The sequence below is a fragment of the Carcharhinus amblyrhynchos genome, chromosome 2, assembly GCF_965287045.1.
Source record: "Carcharhinus amblyrhynchos chromosome 2, sCarAmb.v2.hapA, whole genome shotgun sequence".
Lineage (NCBI taxonomy): Eukaryota > Metazoa > Chordata > Chondrichthyes > Carcharhiniformes > Carcharhinidae > Carcharhinus > Carcharhinus amblyrhynchos.
Window position 1 is genome coordinate 125,123,715 of NC_137325.1, and position 23,971 is coordinate 125,147,685.

Sequence of the window (23,971 nt, forward strand, 5' to 3'; positions counted from 1 at the left end):
TGGAGAAAGAAAGTTTCACAGAGCAGAAATATGCGTGCTGTCCTGCTTGGATTTTTTTCCCTCTGGGTTTACTAACAAATCCTGAAATGCTAACAGTGCACGAGCTCATCATATCATTCAAAACATACAGAACATCCAATCCACTGGATGGAGAGGAAGATGGTCTGTTTGGACGGGTGATTCTGAAACCGAAAGTGCCACATCTGATATTTAGTAGGGATCCTTAAGATGATGGCATATCTAAAATTTTTATTCTTTCATGGGATGTGGGCATCATTGACCTGGCAAGCATTTGTTACCCATCCACAAATGCCTTCAAATTGAAGTGACTTGCTTAGGCCATTTTCAGAGGGAGATGTTATAAACAGTGAGGAGTACAGTAACAGACTTCAGAAGGACATGACGAACTAGTGAAACGGGCGGACATGTAATGGGTACAGGAAAGTGTGAAATGATGTAGTTTGAAAGAGGAGATGAGAAAAGATGGTGCAAAATAAATTGTGCAATTTTTAAGGGTGGTGCAGCAACAAAGCAGTTCACATATGCACAAGGTGGCAAGGCAAGCTAATAAAGGTTTTTTTTAAGGGTATTGGATCCTTGATAAGATCATTGCTATGGATCTGGAGTCGCATGTTGGCCAGATCAGATAAGGATTTCTCCCCTAATGAAGGGGAAAAGGACTTTCGTTAGTGAACTGGATAGGTTTTTCACGACAATCGATAGTTTCATGGTCACTATTACTGAGACTAGCTTTATATTCCAGATTTATTAATTGTATTTAAATTCCACCAACTGCCATGGTGGGATTTGAACCCATATCCCCGGAGTCTGGGTCTCTGGATTACTAGTCTTGTGACATTGTAACTATGCTACCTTCTCCCCAAAGTGATTGAATTTAATTGAACCCCTTGCCTTGAATGCGAAAGACAATTAACTTGATGGTTTATAAAATGTTTTGATTGTGATTTAAAGGGATCCTTGTAGAATTAATGTATTCAATTAAATATATTAAGAACATAAGAACATAAGAAATAGGAGCAGGAGTAGGCCATCTGGCCCTTCGAGCCTGCCCCGCCATTCAATAAGATCATGGCTGATCTGTCGTGGCTTAGTTCCACTTTCCCGCCCTCTCCCCGTAACCCTTAATCCCCTCTCTTATCAAAAACCCATCAACCCGCTTCTTAAAAATATTTAGCGAGGCAGCCTCCACCACTTCAACGGGCAGAGAATTCCAGATATTCACCACCCTTTGAGTGAAGAAGTTCCTCCTCAACTCCGTTCTAAACCGCCCCCCCTTTATCTTGAGGCTGTGCCCCCTAGTCCTACTGTCTTTTTTGAGCGGGAAGAGTCTCTCCACCTCTATCCTATCCATCCCATTCATCATCTTATACGTCTCAATGAGATCTCCCCTCATTCTTCTAAACTCTAACGAGTACAAGCCTAGTTTATTCAGCCTCTCCTCATAGCTCAACCCCCTCAACTCCGGTATCAGCCTAGTAAACCTCCTCTGCACTCCCTCCAAGGCCAAAATATCCTTGCGCAGGTGCGGCGCCCAAAACTGCACACAGTACTCCAGCTGCAGCCTCACCAATGCCCTATACAGCTGCTCCATTCCAGTGCTCTAGTTTGAATTACCAGTGTTATTTTTCCAAACCAGTGGTCACCGATGCCACCACCAGCAGTTCATATTTTGTACTCAGTGTATATGTCGAACCCTGTTTTTGGAAGAATTTCAAGGCTTCAAAGGTTGACTTATATGTTGTGATCCAAGGTTTATAAAATTATGAATGAGGGGAGATCTCATTGAGACGTATAAGATGATGAATGGGATGGATAGGATAGAGGTGGAAAGACTCTTCCCGCTCAAAAAAGACAGTAGGACTAGGGGGCACAGCCTCAAGATAAAGGGGGGGCGGTTCAGAACGGAGTTGAGGAGGAACTTCTTCACTCAAAGGGTGGTGAATCTCTGGAATTCTCTGCCCGTTGAAGTGGTGGAGGCTGCCTCGCTAAATATTTTTAAGAAGCGGGTTGATGGGTTTTTGATAAGAGAGGGGATTAAGGGTTATGGGGAGAGGGCGGGAAAGTGGAACTGAGCCACGACAGATCAGCCATGATCTTATTGAATGGCGGGGCAGGCTCGAAGGGCCAGATGGCCTACTCCTGCTCCTATTTCTTATGTTCTTATGTTCTTATAATTAATACAAAAGGCAATTCAATTTCAAACAGCTTGCAGAATGGAAGAAAAGTTCAATTTCCAAAGTAATTGCCAAATAAAGAGCCTTTAGTGGTTTCTGTGAACGCCTATAGGAAATGTGTTTTGTTTTCCAGGTATGATGGCAGCACAAGAGAGGCTTGCTTTAGTGTGGGGCTGCAGGGCATTGCAGAACAAGATGTTAAGACTGTGAAGCAGATCATCGCCAAAATAATAGATGAAGTAATTGAGTATGTAACCTCTTCTATAAACTTAGAGTTAATGGTTTCATTGCAGCAGCACGACATATTGGAGTTACAACGTGTGGTCACATAGCGATACCACACATTTGGGTACACAATATGCTCCTTCCCTGCCTCAGATCTCAATTTCCCTGCTGTGGGCTTTTGCTCAGGTGAAGCCATTTGACGTTCTCACTTGAGGAAAGATAATCTGCACTTCCTCCTGATTGGCTCAAATATTACGGATGGAAATCTACCATCAGGTATATTATTGATATGTTGCCAAAGAAATTCTGGAAATTGGTCTGCCCACTTGGCACAGGACTGTTTCCCACAGCCAGAGAGTGATGGTAGGCCATCACTTAGCTTAAATAAATGAGGAAGAAGCAACCGCTTGCCAATCATTGGATAGACTTGATAATTTGATAGACTTGATATAGATTTGGCATATTTGTCAAAAACTTAAAATTATTATTATAAGGATTTGCTCGATTTGCAGATGATTAAAATTTAACAAATAAATGTCTTCTCTTTCTTGTTAAATAAAAGGAAAGGCTTTGAGGAGGAGAGAATAGAAGCGCTCCTTCACAAGATTGAAATTCAGCTGAAACACCAGACCACCCATTTTGGGCTTGCATTGGCAACAGTAAGTGTCCTTGTTTACTTCAGCCACAAGATGGCATTCTAACCAGACTGTGTATTGAGAATATTTTCAGTCAGTGTACCACAAGATGGTGTTATAATCTAACTAATCCATAGTACGCTGTGCTCAGTGCGATCTGAAGTGTTAATTGTAAAGTGTTCCAAGACCGCATTTTAAAGTATCTGGAATTAGATTATTCAGTTACACGTGACATTTAGCAGCAATGTGGATACAAAAATTGACAAGCCAAATAAAGTGATCTGGGTTGCACTGTATAAGTAAATCTCAAACTCTAGCAGCTCTCATGAAAATTGTATATCAAAATAAGGTGGAAACATGGCAACATCACCACCTGGAAGTTCCCCTCCAAGTCACACATCATCCTGACTTGGAAATATATCACCGTTCCTTCCCTGTCACTGGGTCAAAATCCTGGAATTCCTTCCCTAACAGTAGTGTGGGTTTGCCTACACTACATGGACTACGTGGTTCACGAAGTCACCACCACCGTCTCGAGGGCGAGGGGATTAAGGGTTATGGGGAGAGGGCGGGAATATGGAACTGAGCCACGACAGATCAGCCATGATCTTATTGAATGGTGGGGCAGGCTCGAAGGGCTAGATGGCCTACTCCTGCTCCTATTTCTTATGTTCTTATATAGGCAATATAAATGCTGGTCTTGTCATAGTGGATTACACAATACATCTGTTAAAGTTATGTTATTGCTTGTTTTTCTTTAATTGAAATGGTGTCTTGTTTTTATGAATCTGACTATTCTGATTGAACATGCCTGTAATTATAAGTTTTACTTTGTCTGTTTCTGGTACCTAGTATGTTGCTGCACACTGGAATCATGATGGCGATCCTGTCGAACTGCTACAGATCAATGAAAAAGTGACTAGGTTTAGACAATCATTGAAAGATAACCCACGCTTCCTACAAGATAAAGTAAAGCAGTATTTCAAGGTAAATGCATCAAAATTACTGTGAGCTGATTTGGGATTTTTGGCCTCGGTTATTATTCCGTTTTGGTTTCAACTGTGTGTTCGGTTCACTTACACAAGTGTCCTGCTCAGTTAGCGTTCCAATCATGAAGGCCACCTATATAAACAAGGGAAATTGTCACTTTCAAGTTGTTTGTTTTCATTTGCACATTAAACATTACATTCAATGAGTTAATAATTTTTTAGTCCATGTATGAATTTGGAAATCAGTTTAAAATATGTAGAAGCTATTCCTTAAAGCATTTTTAATTGACTGATTTTCAGGGCTGTGTGAGTAATTATGATATTTGCATATTGAATCAGTATTTGCACAATACTGTTTCCTAGAACTTTGTTATGTAGAAGGAAGAGCCTAAATGTTGACTTTTATTGAATTGTCACATTAAAGAGGATATCAAGACTTTTATTTGGAAGGGGTGGATGACACAAGCAAGGCTGCATTTATTGCCCCAAAAAAGCATTGGAGTCTTTATTGTGAGGTGATTTTGTTTTTACAACTTATGGTTGCTCAACCACGTCATTCTGTCACACTGTATACTGCTGTCCAGACTGGAGTAGCAGGCTGTCTTTGCTGGAAGTTGTTAGTAGTTTTTATTTTAATGACAAAGTTGGCAACTTCAATGGTAACTTTTTTTTTCTGTTTGTAGTCCACAAATGGCCAGATTTATTGAATTAATTTTCACCTAATGGATTTGAAATTGCTATGTCCAGATTGCGAAATCCAGTACCACAGAGACTGCACCACTGTTTGGTTTCTAGTGTAGTGGGGTTTAAAACACATGCAAACATTACCGTTATCTGCCATTTCTTCAAAGATTGCTGTCATGTTGGTCAAGCACAGTCTGCCAATTAATTTTGACATCAATGCTGCTTAATGTTTCTCAGGTTGCTTCATAAGTTCACTCCATCCCAGAATTTCCTCGTTCTTTTATCTCCTACTTTAGAAGGAGGAATTTGACACCCTTGAGTCCTCTGGTCCAGCTTTTCTTTCAGAATACATATTAAAAGAAATTAGAGTTTAGGCCCTTGCTAATTATTCCTGGTTTCCAGTGGGATGCTTGGATATAAATCATTAAATCCTGTTATTTTCAAAGTAGACCATCGGCTCATTGTGAACCACATTTTTAAATAGAGGCCATTCTTGATGCGAAGGTTATAAAAGTTATCATTTATGCTGTTTACGCATTTCAGGAAAACCCACACCAGTTGGCCTTGTCGATGAGTCCAGATGAAGGTTATTTGGAGAACCAAGCCAAGTTTGAGAAAGAGAAACTACAGGAGAAGATCAATTCTCTTTCATTGGAAGAAAGGCAAGAGATATATAAAAAAGGTATTTTTTTAATTGAAGCTGGGATAATGTTGTCAAATTCATTCATAGTTTACTTCCTTAAACAAAAACTGCTATTTAATTTTACTGAATGAGACATTGCAGGAGCAGATTTTTAAAAAGGTGGTATTCACTTGTAATTGTGCATAGTTCTTGGACACCAAGAGCGCCATAGTCTCTCACTCCTTAAGTGGCCAATCTTTGTGCTGTTCTATTCTGTGTATCAACCAGCTGTTTCATCTTGAAGGGAGGGCACTGTAGTTGTGTTACCAGCCGACATACACGCATATGCACTTTCAGCAAGAGTTACTGATGATTGGCGCTGAGAGTTCTAACTGCTGCATGCCAACAGTCAAACATGTCATCTATCAATCTGTAGGATTAAGTGTTAAATCAGTTGTGCCTTTATCCACCAGGCCATTTGGGGGAAAATTCTGGAGCGGGGGGGGATTTTTTTTTTAATAATTGTACATGCAGCAGATAATTCATCACAAATTTAGAAAACATTCCATATTCTAGGGTTGAATCCAGATTTTAGATTGTCCTTGGGGCGTTGGCACGGGCTGCTGCAGAAGCACTTCAAGTGCTCAAAATGTTGTCTTTGCATTTTCCTTCAATCAGTCAACAATTCTGAATTAAATGTACTGCTGTAAGGATCATGATCAAAATCTGTGTTTAATTGTCGTATTGCTGGAGATTGAACTGACATAGAGGAATTACAGAAACATAGCAAAATTATGGCAAAGAAGAATTTAATGGGGGGAAAAAAATGTAATGGGATTTAGAGTTATAGATAGGCCTGGTAGGTATAGATACGATTGGCGCAACTTGTGGGCCAAAGGGCCTGTTTGTGCTGTAGTGTTCAGTGTGTTCTATTAAGAAGGCTGCTCAGCGCATCATGCCTGTGCTTGCTTAAAAAGATCTATTTACCCTAACCCTACTTTCCATCTCTTCTCCGTAGGCTTTTTCAGTTGCATGTCCAAACTTTTTTTAGGATTGAGTGTTTTTGTCTCTATCACTTTTTCAGGCTTAAATTCCAGCATCCGATATGTTTTTAAAAAAAATGTTCCTCGACTCCCCTCCAATTCCCAATTATTTCCCTTGGAACATTGGTCGATATGTCTTCCCAATTCATGTAATGTAGGCCCTCATAACCTTGAATATCTCAATTAAATGTAATCTCAGCCGCCTTCCAAAGAAAACAACCACAGTCTATCCAGTTTTTCCTCTTGCTAAAACTCTCCATTTTTCACAACATCCTCGTAAATCTTCTGTATACCCTCTCTAGTTATACTCATCCTCCCTGTAATGTTTAACTCCAACCGTGATGTGGAGATGCCGGTGTTGGATTGAGGTGGACGCAGTAAGAAGTCACAACACCAGGTTAAAGTCCAACAGGTTTATTTGGAATCATGAGCTTTCAGAGCGCTGCTGTTTCATCAGGTGACTCACCTGATGAAGGAGCAGTGCTCCAAAAGCTCATGATACCAGATAAATCTATTGGACTTTAACCTGGTGTTGTGAGACTTCTTACCACGACTCAAACTGTTTACAAGACTCTAGCTGTGACCTAATGAATATTTTACACAGTTCTAGCACAACCTCAGCTCTTACTTTCCATGTTGGGACTTGCTTTATTGCTTATGCAAAAAATACTTTTTAAAAAGACTTGCTTCTCATTGGGAAATATTAACTGATTGGCAGGCAATTAACTGCAAGGTTTTAAAATATGTATATTTCATAATGTAGCGAATGAAGGATGCATTAATGGTCTTAAAGACTGTCATATTCTGAAGCATTATTCCAGTAATATAGTTTGAGATTATTACTGTTGGTAAATGCTACTTTGTGTTCTCATTGCACAGAGCTGATATTTGTAAATATATTACTGTTCATTCTTTATATTCACATTGAATTGCTGCACATTCTATTTCCTTAGGGCTGGAACTGATAGATGCACAGAACAAACCTCAGGATGCATCCAGTCTCCCAGCACTTAAGATTTCTGATATTCAGCAGACATTTCCATTGACAGCTGTCGAGATGGCATATATAGGTATGATTGTTAATAACTGGACTAGGATTATCATACAAGAACATTCATCTTTTCAACCTGCATCTTAGTGCAAACCTTGTACTATGCAAATTCAAAGCATATTTGGACAGGCTTCCAAAAGGCCATACTTGCACTCCTAATGTGAGCGATTAATTTTTCATCGATCCTTTCGTAGTTAACTTTCAATATTAATGAACTCGTTAATCACATCCAGTTTCATTTTACCAATGGTGACAGATGGTCTAACATCACTGCCCAGGAGCTGGTTAATATGTTACTTCAGACCTGTAGTAAGGGGAAGCTACAAATCCAGCTACCATTTCAAGCTTCTCTGTAGAATGGATAAGGCTGCAGTCATCAGCATGTACATGTTTTTGAAGAAACACCTTTGAAGAGTGATTGATTGCAATCTTAATCTTAATAATTTTAATTCGTTTAATAAAATAAACATGCTGCATGAAAAATAATCCCAGAAACCACTGGTTAGGCTCATTGGCCATGCTAAATTCTCCGTGTATTTGAACGGGCACCGGAGTGTGGCGACTAGAGGATGTTCACAGTACCTTCGTTGCAGTGTTAATGTAAGCCTACTTGTGACTAATGAGTAAGCTTTAAAAAATCTTTAACAAGTAGTAACGTTGATTCCATAAGAACATAAATAGGAGCAGGAGTAGGCCATCCAGCCCTTCGAGCCTGCCCCGCCATTCAGTAAGATCATGGCTGATCTGTCGTGGCTCAGTTCCACTTTCCCGCCCTCTCCCCATAACCCTTAATCCCCTCTCTTATCAAAAACCCATCAACCCGCGTCTTAAAAATATTTAGCGAGGCAGCCTCCAGCACTTCAACGGGCAGAGAATTCCAGAGATTCACCACCCTTTGAGTGAAGAAGTTCCTCCTCAACTCCGTTCTAAACCGCCCCCCCTTTATCTTGAGGCTGTGTCCCCTAGTCCTACTGTCTTTTTTGAGCGGGAAGAGTCTCTCCACCTCTATCCTATCCATCCCATTCATCATCTTATACGTCTCAATGAGATCTCCCCTCATTCTTCTAAACTCTAACGAGTACAAGCCTAGTTTATTCAGCCTCTCCTCATAGCTCAACCCCCTCAACTCCGATATCAGCCTAGTAAACCTCCTCTGCACTCCCTCCAAGGCCAAAATATCTTTGCGCAGGTGCGGCGCCCAAAACTGCACACAGTACTCCAGCTGCGGCCTCACCAATGCCCTATACAGCTGCAGCAAGACCTCCCTACTTTTATATTCAATCCCCCTCGCTATGAAGGCCAGCATCCCATTTGCCTTCCTGACCACATGCTGCACCTGCAAGCTGGGTTTTTGCGACTCATGCACAAGGACCCCGAGGTCCCTCTGCACTGTCGCCTGCTGCAGTTTTTCGCCACGTAAGTAATAGTCCTTCCTACCATTCTTCCTACCAAAGTGGACCACCTCACACTTGCCAACATTAAATTCCATTTGCCATTTCCTGGCCCATTCGCCCAGCCTATCTAGATCCTTCTGCAGACTCTCCACACCCTCCGCACAATTTGCCGTTCCTCCAATCTTGGTGTCATCAGCAAATTTCGACACCCTACACTCGGTTCACTCCTCCAGATCATCTATATAAATGGTAAAAAGCTGAGGCCCCAGCACCGACCCCTCGGGCACTCCACTAGTCACCATCCGCCAATCCGAATAGCACCCGTTGACCCCCACTCTCTGCCTCCTATTTGACAACCAATCCTCTATCCACGCTAACACCCTACCCCCAACTCCATGTCCCTCGACCCTTAGTAAGTTATTGTAAGACCACATCAAATGTGTCTTTGAAACCTGAGGTGCTTTGGCCATGGACAGAGTCTTCATTCTACTATATTTCCTTTCAGAAGATGAGGTGCCTGTTCAGTATTGTAGTCAGCCAACCAATGGAATTGTTTATTTCAAGGCTTTCACTAGTCTTAACACATTGCCCGAGGAGCTGAAGCCATATGTGCCACTGTTCTGCAATGTAATCACAAGGTAGGTTTGTGAAGCACCAAGTTGACAAAGTATATCTGTGCCATGTTGATACGTGGTTTGTTACTTGAATTTTTCAATAGATAATGCATTTAAAGAAATAACTGCCTTTTTATTTCAGAAAATATGTTTTTTTTCCATTTAGAATGGGCTGTGGAAACCTTGATTACCGACAGCAGGATCAACAGATTGAACTGAAGACTGGAGGAATGGCTGCTTCACCCAAGATTCTCCATGATAATGATAATCTAGATATGTATGAACAGGTATAGCATTTAATGTATTTTAGTGAAGAAATCATTGACAAAGGCAGTACTTGAGCTGGTTAATATTTCAATTGTACTTGAAAGGAAATATCTCTCCTCTCCTTTAAAATAAATAGGCAATACTTTATATATCCACCTGCAGTAACATCTCACAAACCTAATGAAGTCAGTCTCTGCTATGAACAAAATATAAGTCTTTTAAAGAAGCCTTGAGGCTCATGAAATTTGAGGCTAGTTGCAAGAGGAAGGTGATAAATTATGAAAAGAATGATGAAAGGGATGGTGTTTGTACCCTAATATCCAAGTCCATAGATATCTTGAGAGAGTTTGGTTGTAAAATAAGATGTGACTTGTGATCAAATGTTGAGCATAAGGGAGATTGAATCCATTTAAAGAGAGCTACATCGATTATAAGGCAAAGAATGGTTATTGTATGTTCGTAATTGATTATACTGCTAATTTTGGGCACTGTATTCTGAAGTATGTTCATAAGATATAGGAGCAGAACTAGGCATTCATAGAGGTTTGCAGCGTGGAAACGGGCCCTTCGTCCCAACTTGTCCATGCAGCCCTTTTGTTTTTGAAACCCCGAAGCTAACCCCAATTGCCCACATCTGGCCCATATCCCTCTATACCTAATCTACCCATGCACTGTCTAAATGCTTGTTAAAAGATAAAATTGTACCCAGCTCTACTACTACCTCTGGCAGCGTGTTCTAGACACTCACCACCCTTTGTGTGAAAAAATTGCCCCTCTGGGCACCTTTGTATCTCTCCCCTCTCACCTTAAACCTCTGCCTTCTAGTTTTAGATTCCCCTACCTTTGGGAAAAGATATTGACTATTTACCTTGTATATGCCCCTTATTATTTTGTGGACCTCTATAAGTTCACCCCTCAGCTTTTTACACTCCTCCAGAGAAAAAAGTCCTAGTCTATTCAGTCTCTCCTTATAACTCAATCCATCAAGTCCCGGTAGCATCTTAGTAAATCTTTTCTGCACTCTTTCTAGTTTAATAATATCCTTTCTATAAAAGGATGGCCAGAATTGCACACAGTATTCCAAGTGTGGCCTTACCAATGTCTTGTACAACTTCAACAAGACATCCCAACTCCTGTATTCAATGTTCTGACTGATGAAACCAAGCATGCCGAATGCCTTTTACACCACTCTGTCCACCTGTGACTCCACTTTCAAGGAGCTATCAACATGTGCCCCAAGATCTTTTTGTTCTGTAACTCTCCCCAATGCCCTACCATTATCTGAATAAGTCCTGCTCTGTTTCAATCTACCAAAATGCATCACCTCATATTTGTCTAAATTAAACTCCATCTGCCATTTGTTAGCCCACTGGCTCAATTGATCAAGATCCCATTGCAATTAGAGATAACTTTCTTCACTGTCCACTATGCCACCAATCTTGGTGTCATCTGCAAACTTACTAACCGTGCCTGCTATATTCTCATCCAAATCATTAATATAAATGACAAATACCAGTGGGCCTAGCATTGATCCCTGAGGTCACAGGCCTCCAGTTTGAAAAACTACTCTCTACAATCACCTCTGGCTTCTGTTAAGAAGCCAATTTTGTATCCGTTTAGCTACTTCACCCTGGATTCTGTGAGATTTAACTTTATGCAACAACCTACCCTGCGGTACCTTGTCAAAGGCCTTGCTAAAGTCCATGTAGACACCATCAACTACACTGCCCTCATTTACCTTCTTGGTTAGCCCGTCAAAAAACTCAAATCAAATTTGAGACATGATTTTTCACTTACAAAGCCATGCTGACTGTCCCTAATCAGTCCTTGCATCTCTAAATGCTTGTAGATCCTATATTTCAAAATACCTTCCAACAATTACCCACCACAGATGTGAGGTTCACTGGACTGTAGTTCCCAGGCTTTTTCCTGCAGCTGTTTTTAAACAAAGGCACAACATTTGCCAATCTCCAATCTTCAGGCACCTCACCCGTGACTATCAATGATTCAGATATCTTGGCTAGGGGACCTGCAACTTCCTCCCTAGCCTCTCACAATGTCCTGGGATATACCTCATCAGGCCCTGAGGATTTATCTGCCTTGATGCGCTTTAAGACTTCCAGCACCACCTCCTCTGTGGTATGTATACTCCTCAAGACATTTATTTGTTTCCCCAAGTTCCCTAACATCCATGCTTTTCTCAACAGTAAATACTGATGAGAAATATCCATTTAGGATCTCACCCATCTCTTGTGGATCCACACGTAGATGACCTTGTTGATCCTTAAGAGGCCTTACTCTGTCTCTTGTTATTCTTTTGCCTTTTATATATTTGTAGAAGCTGTTTGGATTCTCCTTTGCCTCATCTGCCAAAACAATTTCATGTCCCCTTTTTGCCCTCCTGATATCTCTCTTAACTTTACTCCTACACCTCCTATACTCTTCAGGTGATTCACTTGATCTCAGCTGCCTATGCATGTTATGTGCCTCTTCCTTGTTCTTGATCAGGGCCTCAATATCCCGAGTCATCCGGGGTTCCCGACTTCTGCCAGCCTTGCCCTTCAGTCTAATTTGGCTCATCGAGTCCACTTCACCATTCGATCATGGCTGATATACTCCTCATCCCCATTTTCCTGCCTTGGCCCCATAACCTTTCAACCTATTACCAATTAAACATCATCTAATTCCTCCTTAAATGTACTCAGTCTCCCAGCATCCACCACACTTTTGGGGGGTAACGAATTCCACAGATTCACAACCTTTTCCGAGAAGTGGTTTGTCCTCAATTCAGTTTTAAATTTGCTATCCCTTATCCTAAGACTATGACCTCCCGTCCATGTGTAAGAATCATTCTGGAAAAAATATAAGTATAGTTGGACTTGGAGATTTGAGTATAGTATGACATCTGCTGATATACCTATCACTTGGCGGGGAGGGATGGAAGTCAGCAATCATAAGTGATCTAAATCTTTGGAAGTGTTGAGAGGTACAGATGAAGTATATGGGCAAGTGATTTAACTTGGATAGCGAGCATAGCCTCAAAAATTGCAGGGACAAAATCAATTCATCAGAGGAAGAAAAGGAGTTGGGAGAAAAACAAAGAGAAATACAACACAGGAACAGGCTCTTTGGCCCTCCAAACCCATGCCGACCATGATGCTGTAACTAAAGTAAAAAAAAACTTCTGCCCTTACTCGGACCATAAGCTGCTATTCCCTCCTTATTCACGTACCCACCCAGATGTCTCTTTCATGTTGCTAATTTACCTGCTTCCACCACCACCTCTGGCACCGTGTTCCAGGCACCCACCACTCTCTACGTGGAAAATCTTCCCCCGCACATCTCCCTTAAACTTTACCCCTCTCACCTTGAACCTGTGCCCCCTTGTAATTGACACTTTCACCCTGGGAAAAAGCCTCTGACTATCTACCTGTCTATGCCACTCGTAATTTTGTAGACCTCTATCAGATCGCCTCTCAGCGTCCACCTTTCCAGTGAAAATGATCCTAGTTTATTCAACCTCTCCTCATGGTCAATGCTGTCAAGACCAGGGAACATCCTGGTGAACCTTCTTTGCGCTGTCTCTAAATTTCCACGTCTTTCTGAAATGCACATAATACTCCAAAAGCGGCCTAACCAAAGTTTTGTATAGCTGCAGCATGATTTCATAACTGTTGTACTCAGATGCTGCGCCGGTGAAGGCAAGCATGCCATATGCCAGCTTGGCCACCTGTGTTGCCAGTGCAACACAAATGCATTTTTTGGTCAGCACTAAAAATAATGATTAATTTTTGCAACTTGCGTAACCTCTTTAATATCATCTCCTGACAAATCCTTCCAGGGATTGTTTGCCTCAGGACATAACCGAAGAATGTTCTGCTGTTATTCTGTTTCTTTTTCATAATGTTTTTATAGTGTCATCTTGGCTGCCTTGTACTGGTTTTAGTACTTTATTGTTTTTTTTTTAGCTGATATCTTCTTGCAGATCGAAAACATATGCTTTTTTTTCAAACTTTATTTTTTTCCTTCACAATAGGGAGTGCTATTTACTTCGCTGTGTTTGGACAGAAACCTGCCTGACATGATGCAGCTCTGGATGGACATTTTTAACAGGTGAAGCCTGATCAACACTCTTATGTTCCAAGCTTGTGTGCATTTTTGTGGTTCTGCACTATTGCTTGCTATCCAAGTTATTATGTTATTGACGTTGTTAGCCAGAGGTCATGTTATTGGAAGAACCTTAATGTACCTGAATCGATTCCAGTACCATTTACTCTTCTGCTGACGTGTCTGGTCTAAAAATTAGCTTACACTAAAGATCGATTCATCACTGCATTTGATCTAATAGATGATGTACTTGCCAGTATTGTTCAGCATAAATATCGGAAATGTAAATGGTTCACATTTTTAAGACTCCTGAGTCAGTATGGTTAACTGCTGTAGTACCATTTCTGACATGTTGCTCGTGCTGGGATCCATTTCTTCACTCATCTCGTCTAAATGCAAGTTGTTTTGTAACTAAGCATGCTTTCACCATTTAACCACATTGTCAATTCTCTGAAGCATGCATTTTAGTGAGCTGGTCATTGGCTAATCCCAAAGCACAAGAATAGTTAAATGAATTGATCTGCAGCATAACTGTAAATATTCTGATTCCTATGTGTCAAAAAAAGCCTTGGTGGAAGCCAAAGAGTAAGTTGTGCATCTTCTTCTTTTGTGAAATTCTGTTCAATGTGGATCTTTAAAATGAAGGAAAGTAATTTTAAAATGGGTGGAGATGGGAAGATTGTATTAATTTTTTTTATTGTAGTCTGACAGATACTGATGATGGGCAGATTTGCATAGTGGGCTGACTGGATGTAGAATATATCCAAGTGCTGAAAGTATAAAAAGCTCGGGCAAGGTAGAATAACTAAAGTAGTTTTTTAAGTTAGGATTTTTAAGTTAGGATGCTATGCAATCAAAGATCTTAAGGACTCGTTTTGCACAATGTCAAATTATAAGCTACCAAAAGAGAAAATGCTGGAAAATCTCAGCAGGTCTGACAGCATCTGTAAGGAGAGAAAAGAGCTGATACTTAAGTCCAGATGATCCTTTGCCAAAGAAAAATGGTACAACTGGGCACATTATGGGCTCTGAAGGGTTTGGTCAAAGTGTCATCTGGACCTGAAATGTCAGCTCTTTTCTCTCCTTACAGATGATGCCAGACTTGCTGAGGTGTTCCAGTGTTTTCTATTTTGGTTTCACATTCCAGCATCTGCAGTAATTTGTTTTTCTGCAATTATAAGCTAATGCATAAAAGATTGTTGTTAAAACCTAGATTTTAAAATTGTAAAATCTTTCTGTGATTCGAAGATTTCTGAGTAAATAACAAGCTTGCGTTTTGCAGTCCGCGTTTTGATGATGAGGAACATTTAAGAGTGTTAGTCATGATGATGGCCCAGGAACTATCCAGTGGAATTCCTGATTCTGGACACCAATATGCGGCAGTTCGAGCCGGCAATACTCTAACACCAGCAGGAAGACTGCAAGAAATGTTTAATGGACTAAGCCAGGTAGAATGATAACTATTCAAATGAGTGATTCCTCCTTTCCCCATTCCCTTTTTCCCCCCTCCCTGTTCAACGCATGATTGGTAAATAATTGGTTGGAATAGAGCAATTTATTCTTTTTGTTTTTGAATGGTATATCATAATTTTTAACAAGTTTTCAGTATTGAGATTTATTACCTAATGATACTGAACATTTGGGTGTGAATTTAGCAAGCAGAAACTGCTTAATAACCTGTAGGTTTGTTGCTCAGCCAACTTTGTTTCTGGTGGCAGCCTTCCACCTCAAAACAATGGTTTGTGTTGTGGTAATCAACTCCATGTTAAGCATTGTCTGGTGTGGCTCAGGAGCTTCCCACAGACATGGCAATCTCTGCCACATTTGCTGCAAAGGAAGGCAGTGGGCCAAGGGGGTGCATAGTTCGCTGTTTTCTCCAGCTACTCTTCCCAGCCAGCTGAGATTTGTGTATCCACCTCTTCCAATGCCCTTTGAATAGCCAGCCTCCAGAGGTCGCAACTGTCTCCCAGTTGTCAGTGTCAATGTCTGCCATCTTCATGCCTCGCTTTAGATGTCCTTGTGATGGAGCTATGAGTAGTGAGGAGGTTATGGCCAACAGGCCAATTCCCCGCACAGATGGTCTTTCATTTTGTGGCCATCGTCCATCTGATGAACTTGACAGCCAGCTCACAGGCATTGTTTAACAATAATTGCTGAAGCAATTAGCTTGGTGACCTTGTCCTGCCAAGCAATGTGGAAATTTGGCTGGGCAGCAAGAAGTGAAGGATAATGATTGGATGTATTTGTGACTGGAACGCTGTTTCAGTGAGGCTCCACAGGGCTGAATGCTAGTTCCCTCACTTATTGTATATATCAATGATTTGAACTTGAATGTAAAGGTTATGCCTGAGGTTGATGATAAAGAAAGCTGAAGAATGCAGGAAGATATCAGTGAACTTAAGGGGATGCAAGAGTGGAGTGACTTCAGGATATACTTGTACAAATCATTAAAGGTAGCTGGTTGAGAAAGTGAGTTATAAAGCATATGAAGGCCCTAAGCTTTTTAAATAGGAACATGAGGTAGAAAAACAAGGAAGCTGTGATAAATCTGCATAAATACCGGTTTGGCCTTAACTGGAGTTGTGTTCAGTTCTGAGCACCATACTTTTGGAAGGATGTGACGGCAGAGAGGTTGCAGAAAAGATTCACAAAGGTGGTTCCAGGGATCATTTAAGTTGAAAAATTGGAGAAGCTCGGGCTGAGAAGATTATAAGCAGCTTTGCTAGAGGTGTTCAAAATTGTGAAGGATCTAAAAAGAGTAGATAGGGCCACACTGTTCCTGCTGACAGAAGGATTGAGAACCAGAGTACACCAGTTTAAGTTGATTGGCAAAAAAAGCAACAGCACCATGAGATAAACCTTTCTTATGCAGTAGTGGAAGGCACAGACCTGGCAGCATGGTGGAGGTGCACTTAGTCAAGGACTTCGAAAGAGAATTGGCTAATTATCTGACCAAAATTGCAGTGCTATGGGGAAAAGGCAATATTAGGGAGTTGTTCTGATGGAGACCCAGTACTGACATGGCGAGCCAATACATCTCCTCTGTAACTATTTTATGATTCTCTGACTAGTTATGTAGATAGAACAGTGTAAGTGGAATTCAATTCAGAAAAGGGTGAGGATAAACATTTGAAGAGGACAAAGAAGTGCAAGGGAATACAAAATAAATAAGATTCTGAGAAGTGTAGGAGAACAGATTTTTTTGACTGCCCATCCACAGAAGGCAAGAGGACAGGTAAAGAAGATACAGAGCATATTTTCCTTTATTGACCTAGTCATAGCATTTAACCTTTTTATGACAGTAGTTTGGCCTCAACAGGAGTGTAGTGTCTAATTCTGGGTTCTGCACTTAAAGATCGGAGGGTTTTACAGGGGGCGCAAAATATACAAGAGTGGTAACAAGGATAGGGTTATGTGGAAAGATTGGAAACGCTGGGTTTGTTCTCGTTAGGAAAGAGAAGGCTGAGTGGAGATTTGATCGAGGCGTTTAGATACTGCAGATAGGGTGAAATTTTTCCCTTTGGTGCAAGGGTGGACAACGACAGAACATCAATCTAACATATTTGGTGAAGTACTAAAGCTACTATAAGGAAACATTTTTACGTAGAGAGCGGTTAGAATCAGGAATGCATGCCTGAGAGGATGGTGGAGGCAGATTCGATCCTGATTTTCAAAGGAAGGCTAAGCACCTTAATTTTCAAGATCGTGGGGAAAGAAGTCAGATCAATTACTTTTGCAGAGAGCTGGTGTGGGTTCAACATGCCAAATGGCCACCTCCCCTTCTCCAAGAAAACGTCACCAGCCTATCCAGTATCTCTTGATAGCTGAAACGCTCCAGCCCAGGCACCATCCTGCTGAAACTCCTCTGTACACCTTCAGCAGTGCAATCATTTTTTATAGTGTCAACCAGAACTGTACATAATACTCCAGCCATGGCCTAACCAACGTTTTACACAGCTCCTTCACAACCCTGCTCTTGTATTCAATGCCTTGGTTAATAAAGGCAAGTATCCTATATGCCTCTTTAACCACCTTATCTACCAGTCCTGCTGTCTTCAGACATCTAAGGGCATGCACACCAAGGTCTCTCTGATCCTTTGTACTTCCTGGGGTCTGACCATTCACTGTATACTCCCAAAATGCTTCACTTCACACTTTTCAGGGTTAAATTCCATTTGACACTCCTGCCCATCTAACTAGCCCATCTGTCGTCCTGTAAGGGTTTCCTCCTCGCTATTTACCACACCACAAATTTTTATTACCTGCAAATTTATTGATATCTCCTTATTCATGTCGAGATCATTAACTTAGGCTGCAAACAACAAGGGACCCTGTGCTGTTCCCTATGTAACGCCACTCCTTAACTATAATGCTTGATTTGTCCTTCTGTTTTTTGAAAACAAACACGAAGTATTCTGTAAGTGGAGTGCACCTTTACATGTGCTGTTTTACTCTTTCCTCCTCATACTTATAAAACATACTTGGATTTTCCTTAATTGCACTTGCCAATATTTTTTCAAACCCTTCCTTTCTTGCCCTATATACAAATAATAAATTGGGAATTTCCAGAAACACTTCTTGATTAGTGAGAGGTTTCCTAAAAATCTTGACCATGTGAAAAATATTCTTCCCCCAAAGGTGCAACACATGAAAAGAATTGCAGAAAAGCCAGAACTCTTGACTGTTCTCCGCAAGCTGCCTCGAATAAAAATGCACTTATTGAGCAATGAGAATATGAGGTAAGTTTCTAATATTTAAAAACACATGAAATGAAGCATAGTTAACTTTAAATTTGCCATTCCCTGGGTCGTTCTGATAGACAGTGTCTGATGCTGTGGCAATTGTCCCTTTAAGGACAACATGATGGAAGGGGGTCAGCTGACTTGAGGGACCAATGGGGACTGAGTGGGTAATCACCCCAAAGGATGAGCTATCTCTTGGGTAGGCTACATCTAGGAGACATGTAGGAGACATACAAGGACTGAGACAGCCACAAGGCTGAGAGCCTCTGTATTTGTTTTTCCTTGTTAATAAATACCTTTTCTATTTCTGGCGAAGTCTGTAGCATGCATCATGACATTAGCAACGAGAATAAAATGGATTCTGATGACACGGTCCATCTGTGAATATCTGTTTTTAATTGACATCTGAAGAAAAGATACTCACCCGGTTGCCTGCTTTTGGGCAAACAGACCCAGTGAGATGTCGAGATGGTGCCAAACCCTGAGGGACGGACACAGAGCGAGTGTGGATTGGGCAGCACAGTAGGGAGTTTAGAAATAAGCAGATGAAATTATCCTGAACCTGTATAAAGCTCTGGTTAGACCACAACTAGAGCAATACATCTAATCCTGGTCATCACACTAGCAATTGAAGATGGGATGGATAGGATAGAGGTGGAGAGACTCTTCCCGCTCAAAAAAGACAGTAGGACTAGGGGGCACAGCCTCAAGATAAAGGGGAGGCGGTTTAGAACGGAGTTGAGGAGGAACTTCTTCACTCAAAGGGTGGTGAATCTCTGGAATTCTCTGCCCGTTGAAGTGGTGGAGGCTGCCTCGCTAAATATTTTTAAGAAGCGGGTTGATGGGTTCTTGATAAGAGAGGGGATTAAGGGTTATGGGGAGAGGGCGGGAAAGTGGAACTGAGCCACAACAGATCAGCCATGATCTTATTGAATGGCGGGGCAGGCTCGAAGGGCTAGATGGCCTACTCCTGCTCCTATTTCTTATGTTCTTATGTTCTTATGACTTTGAGACAGCACTTAGGAGATTTACCAAAATGGTTTCAGTGATGAGGGACTTGAGCTACAAGAACACAGAAGTTACGAGTAGCCATTCAGCACTTTGAGTCTGCTGTACTACTCAATAAAATTGTGGCTGATTTGATTGTAGTCTTTCCTGTCTGCCCCACTTGATACTTTTATCCAACAAAACTCCACTTTGATCAGAATTGGACATATCCAGTGACCAGCCTCTCCTGCTGGAGGAAGAGAATACTACAGACTAAAATGGCCCTCAAAAAAATCTATCCATCTCAGTCTTAAACGGGAGACCACTAATTTTTAAGCTGTATCCCTGAGTTCTAGGTCCAGGAAAACATCCTCTCATCATCCAACCTGTCGAGTCCTTTTAGTACCTTGTATATTTCAATAAGATCATCTCACATTCCCAACCTTTTCAACCTTTATTCATAAGCTCATCCCTTCAGGAATCCTTTGAAGGAACCTTCTCGGAACTGCCAATGCAATCATATCCTTTCAAAAGTAAAGCAATCAAAACTACACGTAGTATTCCAGATGTAGTCTCGCCAAGGCCTTGTACAGTTATAGTAATGCTTTCCTATTTTTATGCACAATTCACCGTACAATAAACTTTCCTACATCTTAATAACCTGAAAATGACAAATTTATCCATACTTTCTGCTTCCTCTTAGCTAACCATCCCTTACCAAACATTTAATTTGCCTCCTTGATCAATTACTTTACCGACATACTAACTTTGTGATTCGTGCACCAGGGCACCTAGATTTCCCCTTGACCATTCTCTTAACCTATCTAAATTCCTTTTGCAGATTCTGTTCCTCTTCTTGACAAGTTACTTTCTTACATCTTACAAACTTGCAAGTGCCCAATTTATCCCTACTCTTAGTAGGTAGTGGAAGCAGTGACAATTAATTTCAAAAGGAAATTGGATGAGCACTTGAGAACATGAACTTGGAGGGTTGTAGGGTGTAGGAGTGGAATGGGAGTGAATGAATTCCTGTACGGAGAGCCATCATAAAATAAATGGGCTGACTGGCCTCTTTCTGTGCCATAATGACTGAGAATAAAAATCACAACAATTTGAACCACACAATTAGTTCACAGTTGTAATAGCACTGAAAATGTGGGTTATCCTGTAGATATTTTATTTTTTCCAAAACTATTGACAATTAGGGAGGGAGTTTTGGGGGAATGTACATGCATGATGTATTCTTTCTCAGATTATATTTTTTAAAAATCTGTCCTGTAAAGAAGTTTATCTTGTTTCTGGACTGGTAGTGAATGTTACTTTTAAAAGCACCAAAGACCAGGCAGGGCTGTGAGTTTCAGAAAGTCCCCGCCAGGATTTCCTAGTTGTTTTAATCATGTTAATTCACATTGAGTGTATTTTTATATGGGTAAGAGATTATTGTCAATATTTCAATGGCTGATATTGTCTTGTTATAAGATGTGCAGTGAATGCTACTCCTCAAGCACTTCCAGAAGCATCAAAGGAAGTTGAAAAATTTATTAGAAATATTCCTGGATTTGGAAAGAAAAAGAAAGACAAGAAACTTGTCCGTTCAAATATTACTGAGGTACTGTATTAAAGCTATTAAAAGTCTATCAGCTCTGGGTTCTACGTTAGAATAATGTACTGACTTGTATGGTGGGAGAGGGATTTTAGGTTAGCTTATGACTTGAATGTTTATTTGTGCCTTCTAGTTCTATGTTTTGATAGTGAAGTCCAATAACTCGCTTATTCGTTTCATTTGGGAATGTGCATTGATACACTCATCTCCTTGATTACTCACACTTGATTAGCCAACATCTCAATTGCCTATCAGTTCTTGCAGAGGAAAAAATCAATATGAAATGCCATCTTCTTGCATAGCCCACAAAGTATTTCAAAATTTTTTTGTGTTTTGTGTACTTTGCCAAATGAAAGAGTCTGGAGGATAATTCCCATTTGTTCACCAAATGGCTCTTTCATTTTAATAGACAGTGGCGCTTCTAATGTATCAAGATTGTAACTTTGTAGAAACCCCTATTATTCAATTTAATGTGCATTCACAATGTCCGGCCACCCATGGTGGCTAAGAATGTGGTGACATTAGGCGTAATTTTACTGGCCCCATGAAGATGTGTTTGGGAGTTGGAAGATCAGGAGAGTGGCACAAAATCCTGTCAGCTCAACTCCCCAATATGATACCCTGTCTCTGGCAAGTTACCCTGGAATCAACAGAATGTGGGAAGAGAAGTAAGGCATTAATTAAGAACTATTTTAAGTTTAATTTTAATAGTGTCACAAGTACACTTACATTAACATTGCAATGGTAAATTTATTTCAAACTGAACTTTGAAATAAACATATGCTGACTACAAATTGGAGAATGTGTATACTTTACAAACCTGGTGATAAATCAGTACTTGGGAAAGAATGGAATTCTACATTTTTTTAAAAAAATCTAAAACTTAATAGAACCAATTCATCAGTAGTGTTTAAATAAAATCCTAGTGAAGACACTGGTTCTATTGGCTTGCAAAATATACACATTGTCCAATCTGCAGTCAGCATGAGTTTATTTCAATTTGAAATAAATTTGCCATTGCAGTGTTAATGTAAGCTACTGTGAAAATCCCCTCATCGTCACACTCTGGCACCTGTTTGGGTAACATGGCCAATCCACCGAACCAGCACGTCTTTCGGACTGTGGGTGGAAACTGGAGAATCAGACACAGCCTCTTGGCAGGAGGTTGGAGGCTGCTGCAAATATTGGAATGGCTCCATGATGAGGATCCTCATGACTTTCTGGAACCATCGTGTGTGCTACAATCCAATTTTCATTCTTGAACCCAGCAGAGAGATTTTAATCCCAGATCAACAATTGCAATTCTAATCAAGTTAGTGGATCAACATTGAGTGTAGAACCAAAAAGGTGTAAAAACCACCCAGCTAAAGTATTATTATGTTTGTAATCAGGTCTTAATTATTGAGAAGTGAGCATTGACTACAAATGGCAGACTAACATCACCGCTAATGCAATCGATGGACTTTGTACGTACAAGTCCGCTGAATGGTCTAATTCAGAGAACAGTCCTCTGTTAAACTTATTAGTTCATTTCACAGTTTGTGAATTTAACAGTGTCTTCACTGGTGTTTTATTTAAACACTACTGGTGAATTGATTCTATAGAATTTTCGATTAACTTGTATTTGAACGTCGAACTCCATTCTTTCTCAAGTAGCGATTTATCACCAGGCTTGTAAAGTATACACATTCTCCAACCTGTAGCCAGCATGTGTCTATTTCAGAGTTCAATTCGAAAAATTAAATTTTGATTAAACTTTATTTATCTAATTACAGAAACCACTCAATCCTGAAGAAGCTGGGGGTGAAGTATCTGGAGGCCCACGAGCTACTAAAAAGCTAGTGTTTGTAAGAGTAATATAGTATTGATAATCAGAATACCTAATGAACTTTCTGAGAAAGTTGATCTATGCCCATGTGTGAATTTGATGCAGAATGTCATGGATTATTCTGAGGTTTCAAACCATTATCTACCTATCTTTCAGTAGAAATTACCAAGTATTTTTACTAATTTATTATTGGGAAAACTGATTACATTCCAACTCAAGATGAAGGGGAGTATCAAGCACAGTTAACTTACTGAATTGCATTAATTTTTAATGAAATTGATCTGTATTAGAATGCTGTACAAAGGTGATCAGTGGAAGACAAAATAGGTACTTTTTTAATATTGGCACGTGAACTAATCCAGAATTAGACACATGTTTGCTTGAAAGTTTTTTAATCTATAACTTCGCATGTATTATAAAACCACAACAAAAGAATGATGGAAAATTTTGTATAAATACAGTCTATATAACAGTAATATATGTGCAATGGAGGTGGTAGCATTAATCAAGCTTCAGCTGAGGCCAGTGGAAATGGCCTGCCACTTTTGATAAGTATTCTAGATTATCCATACTATGGCAGAAGGCTTCACTGCCTGTTTGCTGAGTGCAATACAGATCTTCGTTGCAGTGCCAAGTTTAAGATTTTGCTATAGAAGTGACATGGTGACACAGTGGTTAGCACTGCTGCCTCATAGTGCCAGGGTTCAATTTTGGCCTTAGGTGACGTTCATCCCATGTCTGCATGGTTTTCCTCCAGGCGCTCCAGTTTCCTCCCACATGCCAAAGAATTGCAGGTTTAAACATAGAACACTACAGCACAAACAGGCCCTTCGGCCCACAAGTTGCGCCAATCATATCCATACCTACCAGGCCGTAGAACTATCTGTAACTCCCAATCCCATTAAATCCCATGTACTCATCCAGAAGTCTTTTAAAAGACCCCAGCAAGTTCGCCTCTACCACCACCGACAGCAGCCGATTCCAA

At 40.5% G+C, this 23,971-nt stretch overlaps 1 protein-coding gene across 2 annotated transcripts in view; it reads left to right on the forward strand.

Moving 5' to 3' along the window:
• pitrm1 (pitrilysin metallopeptidase 1) overlaps positions 1-23,971 on the forward strand; it is a 52,594-nt gene that overhangs the window by 17,279 nt on the left and 11,344 nt on the right. The window contains exons 11-22 of one of the 2 annotated variants that reach the window (XM_080212481.1): positions 2,329-2,442; positions 2,983-3,079; positions 3,908-4,042; positions 5,272-5,410; positions 7,347-7,463; positions 9,344-9,476; positions 9,619-9,739; positions 13,756-13,832; positions 15,109-15,274; positions 18,465-18,565; positions 21,035-21,164; positions 22,934-23,005. In XM_080212481.1, the coding sequence (XP_080068607.1) occupies positions 2,329-2,442; positions 2,983-3,079; positions 3,908-4,042; positions 5,272-5,410; positions 7,347-7,463; positions 9,344-9,476; positions 9,619-9,739; positions 13,756-13,832; positions 15,109-15,274; positions 18,465-18,565; positions 21,035-21,164; positions 22,934-23,005 (1,402 nt within the window). The remainder of the gene's footprint in view (positions 1-2,328; positions 2,443-2,982; positions 3,080-3,907; positions 4,043-5,271; positions 5,411-7,346; positions 7,464-9,343; positions 9,477-9,618; positions 9,740-13,755; positions 13,833-15,108; positions 15,275-18,464; positions 18,566-21,034; positions 21,165-22,933; positions 23,006-23,971) is intronic. The other variant, XM_080212489.1, reaches the window with a different exon arrangement.